This window comes from Crocuta crocuta, unplaced genomic scaffold (genome assembly GCF_008692635.1).
Source record: "Crocuta crocuta isolate KB4526 unplaced genomic scaffold, BGI_CrCroc_1.0 scaffold541, whole genome shotgun sequence".
NCBI classification, from domain to species: Eukaryota; Metazoa; Chordata; class Mammalia; order Carnivora; family Hyaenidae; genus Crocuta; species Crocuta crocuta.
In genome coordinates, this window is record NW_027531901.1 from 1,071,007 (window position 1) to 1,078,685 (window position 7,679).

Here is a 7,679-nt window from a genome sequence, read left to right on the forward strand (position 1 = left end):
TTTTTTTTTAAATATTTTTTATAAAAAGAGAAAATTAGGGGCACCTGGGTGGTTCAGTTGATTAAGTGACTGACTCATGAGTTTGAGTCCCGCCTCGGGCTCTGTGCTGACAGTTCAGAGCCTGGAGCTGCTTCGGATTCTGTGTCTCCCTCTCTCTCTGCCCCTCCCCACTCACACTCTATCTCTCTTTCCTTCAAAAATAAATAAACATTAAAAATTTAAAAAAAGAAAATAAAAATAAATTTTTTCTCTTTCTGTATTCAAAAATAAGAAATGAAAAAAATTGAATAGATGGATCAGCAAACAGAATGAAATATGATTAAAACTACATCCAGTATCCCCTAGAAGTAAAACCATGAACCACTTTATACTCTAAACTAAGCAGGCGGAGAGACTCATGCTGGTCCTCCAGAGCACGGTTGGCCCAGTTGGGTGGGGCTTGGTGTAACAGCTCCTTTCTCCACTAGGTGGCCCTGCTTTGTTTACTGTGGTGGGTCACTGAGGTGTCTGTAGGCGTGTATGCCTATGCATGAACGACGTGAAAGTGGCGTCCCCCAGCTACCCAGTCTCTAGTATCAGAACTCTGTGCTCTTGCTGATAGTCTAGCACCCATCCTTTGTCTCTCGCTTCTGCCCACTCTTGCGTCTCCACTGTCTGTGACCAAGCCGTCAGGTTGCCAGGTGGCACCTCCCTCTGGGTTTTATCTCAGATGGAGCTGTGTTTCCCAGCCCCTCACTTCTGAGGGACTGTGGCTTTGACCCACTCCCACCCTACGGAGAAGAGTCTCACTGAGCAATGGCCGAGTGCCGGCCCACCCCCAGGAACGTCCACGCCACCGAGCTGCAGCAGATGCCCAGAGACTGCAGCTGGGCGTCAGCCCACCTCAGAAAACGTTTGCGCGATTATATAGCAGGAGCGTTTCAGGGATTATGGTAAAACGGAACATGCATCTGGCACCAGGCTGCACCCTTAATGTCCTTGTTCCAGCACCGGTGGCTGTGGCTGTTCTCCAGGGTCCGCTGGGACCTCTGCCTGTGGGGGAGGCCGCACAACCTCTACTGAGTGTCCTCCCAGCGGGGAGCCGCCTCTGCCCCTGTGGCCCTCGGACCCCTCGGACCTTACTGCCTGCTCCTGGGGATTCACCCCTCCCTCCAGAGCGCCACCCGCTGTCGCGCTGCGGAGTTGCAGACTCTGTGCTCCTCTGGAGTCACTAGTGGTGTTTAAACCTCTGCCTTCTCCCTTTCATGTCTGTGCCCTTGCGGGTATCTCCGCCCCTTCTCTTTCTCTCCAGCTGCTTTGGGGGAAGTGCTTTTCCTGTACTCTCCCGGCGTGTCCATCCTCTCTCTGCAGCAAAACCGCTCCTGCCCTCCATGGCGTCTCTTTTCCCCAGTCCACCTCTCCGTGCCACGTGCCTGCCGAGTTCGGTGTTCAGCTTGTGCAGATTGTTGTGTTGATCCTCAAGTCAGTTTTCTAGGTGTGCAGAGCGGTTTGGTGTCGGTCTAGCTGCATTTCAGGGACAAGAGAGGTCCTTCCGTGCTGTTTTGCCATCTTGGGCCCCCTCCCCTGTCTCATTTTAATTACCTGTTAAAAAAATTTTTTTTAACGTTTATTGATTTTTAAGAGAGAGAGACACACACAGAGTGTGAGCAGGGGAGAGGCAGAAAGAGAGGGAGACACAGAATCTGAAGCAGCTCCAGGCTCCGAGCTGTCAGCACAGAGCCCGACGCGGGGCTCGAACCCACGAGTAGTAAGATCATGACCTGAGCCGAAGTCGGACGCTCAACTGACTGAACCACTCAGGCTCCCCTAAAACAGTCACATTGGAAGGTACCAAATGTTAGGACTTCACCATATTAATTTTGAGGCAACACAGCTCAGCCCAAAAAATGTCTTAATATTTGATACAGTGATTTGCCCCCTCACTTGTCTTTTGTCAGTGTTGTCTCAGCCATATTTAGGTCTTTATTTTTCCCATAATATTTTATACTAAATTGACTCAGCCCTTTAAAAAAATCCAGGTGGGGGCGCCTGGGTGGTTCAGTTGGTTAAGTGTCCGATTTCAGAACAGGTCATGATCTCAACAGTTTGAGGGTTTGGGCCCGACATCAGGCTCTGTGCTGACAGCTCGGAGCCTAGAGCTGCTTCAATTCTGTGTCTCCCTTTCTTTCTGCCCTTCCCCTGCTCTTGCTTTGTCTGTCTCTCTCAAAAATAAATAATAAACATTTTTAAAAATTCCAGTTGGAATTTTTATTTAGGTTGCAATGAATTTATAGATTAATTTGCAAAAATAACATGTTTATAATGTTAATTCAATCCCATCCAAGACTATGGAATGTTTTTTTAATATACTTGAATATTTCTTTCTGTATTTTTTTAATGTTTATTTATTTTTGAGAGACTGAGACAGAGCATGAGCAGGGGAGGGGCAGAGAGAGGGGGAGACAGAATCTGAAGGAGGCTCCAGGCTCTGATCTGTCAGCACAGAGCCAGACATGGGGCTCAATGTCACAAACCTTGAGATCATGACCTGAGGTGAAGTCGGACACTTCTGACTGAGCCACCCAAGCACCCCTCTTTTTTCCAATTCTGAAACATTTATTTGTTTATTTATTTTTTTATTTTTGTCCTGTAGGAATGGCTAATGTAATTAGTACTGTGTACCAGTGTGCTGGATAGTATGAGTCTTTGTTTTGTTCCTACTGCTAGTTATCTATTGCTGTGTAACAAATCACCCCAAGACTTAGCAACTTAAGGGTGCCTGTGTGGTTCAGTCAGTTGAGCATCTGACTCTTGATTTCAGCTTATGTCATGATCCCAGGGTTGTGGGATTGAGCCCCAAGTTAGGCTCCGTGCTGAGCATGGAGCCTACTTAAGATTCTCTCTCTCTCTCTCTCTCTCTCTCTCTCTCTTTCTCTCTCTCTCTCTCTCACTCTCTCTCTCTCTCTATCTATCTCTCAAAATTAAGAAGAAAAAAAAACGTTTACTTGTGACAAGCCTGCATGCACAGAGCCAGTTTGGATCTCTCCTTGAGTCTTATGTGATAAACAAGAGGCATTGGCCCAACTCAGCTCTTCTTGGCTAACAAACTCTGGAAAACAATCTTTTTGCCTGGGGGAGATTGTTACAGCCATTCAGTTTTTTCTTTCTCCTTGCAGTGCCCAAGACGAAGATTTTGGCCACTGGAGGGGCATCTCACAACAGAGAAATCTTACAGGTATGTGCTGGTAGCAAGCTGAACAGATGGGCATCTTCCATGTCAGTTATTTCTTTTTTATTTTAATTTGTTTAACATTCATTCATTTTTGAGAGAAACAGAGTGCAAGTGGGGGAGAGGCAGAGAGAGATGGAGACACAGAATACGAAGCAGGCTCCAGGCTCTGAGCTGTCAGCACAGAGCCCGATACGGGGCTCGAACCCACAAACCGTGAGGTCATGACCTGAGCCGAAGTCAGCTGCCCAGCCTACTGAGCCCCCCAGGCGCCCCTGTTTGGGCTTGTTGATACTAGTCTGATACCCGGCCATCTCCACCTTGACCATTGGCTAAGCATACTTCCTAAATCTTCCTTCTTATCTTTGATAAAATGGTTAAATCGTGCAGGGACAATCTGGAGAGCTGTGGCCCTCCACTAGATATGTCCCCCCAGGTCATCCTGATCCTGTTATTGCCAGGTGGTGTGGCCACTGTACTTCCTTTAAGGCAGTAGAGGTGGACTGGAAGGCATCAGAACACACATGAGGAAAGAGAGCCTAGAAAATGCATGTCAGTGGGGCACCTGGGTGGCTTTGGATTTTGGGTCTCCCTCTCTCTGCCACTCCCTCACTTGTACTCTCTCTCTCTTTCATATAAATAAACGTAAAAGCGGGGGTTGGGGGGTGGGGGATGCCTGGGTGAGTCAGTTGGTTAAGCATCTGACTTCAGCGCAGGTCATCATCTTGTGGTTTGTGAGTTTGAGCCCCGCCTCAGGCCATGCACTGACAGCTCGGAGCCTGGAGCTTGCTTGGGATTCTGTGTCTTCCTCTCTCGTCCCCTCCCCTGCTCATTCTCTGTCTCCCCTCCCTCCTTCCCTCCCCCTGTCTTTCTGTCTCAAAAATTAAAAAGAAAGAAAGAAAATGCATGCCAAAATGTCCGTCTTCCCTCTGAGGAAGAACTTAGCAATGACAAGAACCTCTGTCATTTCCAGGTACTTGCGGACGTGTTTGGCGCCCCGGTGTATGTCATCGACACTGCCAACTCTGCCTGCCTGGGCTCTGCCTACCGAGCTTTCCACGGTAGGGCGATGGACGGGGAACAGGGCTTCTGGAAGAGCTGGGGCACCGGCCGGGCCGGTCCTTCGGGCGTCAGGGCTTTAGTTTCACTCTTCTCCCTCCTGGCAGGTGGGAACCAGCCCCCCAGCCTTTTCTTCCTTTATTCTGTACTTAAAGTGGGGAAAGAAAAGTAGGTTCCTAACTGAATGAGCTTGGTCACAGTCAGGTTCAGCACAGGGACATTGGGAAAGGACGTGGGACATGCTTGAGGGCACAGGGGCACGGGTCTCGACAGCCGGTGGCCAGGAGAGTGGATGAAGTCCAGAGCCGTATTCTCAGCAAACGCAGGAAGTGGAGACAAAGAGGAGGTGTCAGGGCCGAGCCGAGCAGCAGCCTGGACAGCTCCGCGGGCCCTCTCGCCCGCGGCCTCGGGGCGAAGAAGGGGCTCCCCGCTCTGGGCGGGTGCTTGTGGGAGCCGCGCACGCCCACGGGGGCCCGGGTAGATTCGCCCCGTCCTCCGCCTGCTCGGACTGCTGCCTCAGGGGCTCTCTTCCCTCCAGCCGTGCCGCTCTTCGTGCATTTACTCTTAACTTTATAACACACCTTTTTAAACTGACGTTTTTCTATCAACCTCGAGAATTAGTCAGGGACCAGATCCTTCTCTTAATAGTAAACCTCTTACTCTTCCCGCCCTCTCCACGCTGTCCACCCTCCCCCCCCCCATACCCCNCACGCCAGGGTTTTAATTAAACTTTTCACGTTGGCTTTAATTTGCACTTCTCTTTGGATTTCTCTCTCTCTCTAATTCCCTGCAATTTCTTTCTTCTTTTTCTCTTCCTTGATAGTTCTGTTGGAATGTGCAACCTAGGTAAGTTTAAGAAGGAATTCAGTAGGCGATCGTTTCGGAGGCCTAACGTGCCCAGCACGGACTTTCCCGCTCTCCGAAAGGCGCTACCTTGGCGGGCAGAGGCCCCAGTTTCAAAATGCTCCTCAGCACCTTGAAAATCCTGTTCCGTAGTCTTTCGGCCTTCAGTGTCGCCCACGAGAAGCCTGGGGCCTGCTTCCCGCTCGTCCCGCTGCTGAAGGGGGAGAGGAGCTGCCCTTCGGGGACCCCATTGCTACGCGGCACCGTGTTTCTTTCTCATTTTTCCTTTCCGGTGCCCGTTTTGTGGCCAGACGTCGCCGGGCTGCTGCCCCACTCGCGCCCCCAAAGCCCGAGCTGAGTCCCAGCACGGCAGCCCTCACCCCGAGGTGCGTCAGCCACTTCGGGCCCGTTTCCCCAGCCGCATCCGGGGTGAACCTCGCCCGTAGCTGATCTCTGGACGAGTGGGGAGGCGGCCAGTGTCTTCCGCTCGGTCCTCTGCTGGCCCCCGCCCCCCGCCGCTCTGAGCTGGGCTGCCTCGCGTCTGGCTGGGACCCGGGCCTCGTGCTCAGCGGGTCCTCCCTCACCTCTGGCGGCCCTGACTTCCCCGCCGGTCTGAAACCACTCCTTAAATTCCCTAGAAATTCCTCGCTTTTCTTGCCCACCTAGGGCAACCTTTTCTCTTTTCAGCCCTGCACTCATTTACGTGGTGAGCATTTATTGAGTGCTTCGGGTATGCAGGGGTGTGCCAGGCAGCAGGGCTCCGGTGGAAACCCAGTCCCTGGCCTCGCAGAGCTCGGGCTCAGCAAGGGAGGGACCTGAGACGTGTAGGCGAAGCTCTGTGCACGGCAGCCGGGACTGTGGGCTGGGGGGCTCGGGAGCCTCCAAACAAGTGACGGTTTTGGCTGCGGCTGCGGCTTATCTGAGGAGCAGCCGTGAAGAGAGGAGGCAGGAACACCTCACAGGAAGGTCAAGGAAAAGGCCCTGAGGCAGGAGGAACTGTACGCAGCCTGGGCTGGGTNTTTTTAAAAAATGTTTATTAGGGGCGCCTGGGTGGCTCAGTCGGTTAAGCATCGGACTTCAGCTCAGGTCGTGATCTCACAGTTTGTGGGTTCAAGCCCCACATCAAGCTCTGTGCTGACGGCTCAGAGCCTGTTTCAGATTCTGTGTCCCCCTGTCTCTCTGCCCCTTCCCCACTCATGCTCTGTCTCTCAAAACTGAATAAATGTTAAAACTAAAATAAAATAAAGAAATAAAAAATGTTTATTTTTGAGAGAGAGACCGAGTCAAGGTCAAGAGGGACAGAGAGAGGGAGACTCAGAATCCAAATCAGGCTCCAGGCTCTGAGCTGTCAGCACAGAGCCTGACACGGGGCTCGAACTCACAAACTGTGAGATCCTCACCTGAGCCAAAGTTGGACGCTTAACCTACTGAGCCCCCCAGGCTCATCTCTTCTCCCCTTTTTTAAACAGTTTTGTGAAGGCACAATTTATATGACATGAAAGTCACCCAATTTTGAGTGCACAGCTCAGCGATTTTTAGTCAGTTGACTGAATTGTGCTGCCATCCCCATAATCTAGTTTTAGAACATTCTGTCACCCCAGAGAGAAGATGCTATTTTCCGTTAACTTCTTCATTTACAACGTGCACTGAATTTTCCTTCCAGGCCTCGCAGCTGGAACGGACGTGCCCTTTTCAGAGGTGGTGAAGTTAGCCCCGCCTCCCAGGTTAGCTGCTGCCCCCACCCCGGGAGCTTCTCAGGTGAGAGACCGTCAGAATTCGGACGTAGCCTTTGCGGTGTGGTAGCCCAGGACAGCCCGGGTTGGCGGCGCCAGGCCTCTTGCAGAGATGAAAATGCACATTCGCTCCTAAGAGCCTCCTGTTGACCTGAGCGAGGCCTGAGTGATAACACGTGGTCAGTTAACACACGTTTAGTGTAGCCTGTGTGTTATATGCTGTATTATTACGGTAAGTCAAGCTAGAGAGAAGATGTTAAGAAGATAATAAGCAAAATACATTTACAGTCTACCGTGTTGGAAAAACTCACCTATGAGTGGACCTGCACCACTCAAAGCCACAATGTTCAAGGTCAACTGTAGGTTCTTTTTGCCAAAAGGTAAGTTTTGCTCTGTCACTTAATGTTAAAGTTGACGTGCTCAACTAAAGGGGAAATCCCACGTTTGTGTCTTTCATTGTTAAGGAAGCAGCAAGAGATGCCGGGTTGTCAGCTGAGATTTGCTCACTGTGCTGAGCCACTGTGCTGAGCGTACAGCCCCAGGGGCACGTAGATTGCTGGGCGTGTCTTCCCCGGGTCCTCGGCCTCAGGATGGGCCCTTCCATCTCACCGCATACAGACCCCACTGGAAGGAAGCCGCCCACTTAAGCACAGGATGTGCTGTGTTGTGGTGTGGTCTGAAGTCTGGATCCAGACAAGCGTGCAGTTACCCAGCCTGGGGGAGCCCCGTGAAGGCAGGCGCCGCTCCTCACGGGTCGGGTTCTCCGGAAAGTGGACCCTGCGAGGCGCTGGTTAGGGTGCAGGAGATTTATTGGAGGCACTCGTGGGGCGGACACG

The 7,679-nt window shown here is 51.5% G+C and overlaps 1 protein-coding gene across 1 annotated transcript in view; it reads left to right on the forward strand.

Moving 5' to 3' along the window:
* The window catches only part of XYLB (xylulokinase), a 39,550-nt gene extending 32,543 nt beyond the window's left edge, over positions 1-7,007 (forward strand). Inside the window, exons 13-15 of the mRNA XM_077773985.1 lie at positions 3,156-3,214; positions 4,182-4,269; positions 6,774-7,007. Of these exons, the coding sequence (XP_077630111.1) occupies positions 3,156-3,214; positions 4,182-4,269; positions 6,774-6,913 (287 nt within the window). The 3' untranslated portion in view covers positions 6,914-7,007. The remainder of the gene's footprint in view (positions 1-3,155; positions 3,215-4,181; positions 4,270-6,773) is intronic.
* The last annotated feature ends 672 nt before the right edge of the window (positions 7,008-7,679 follow it).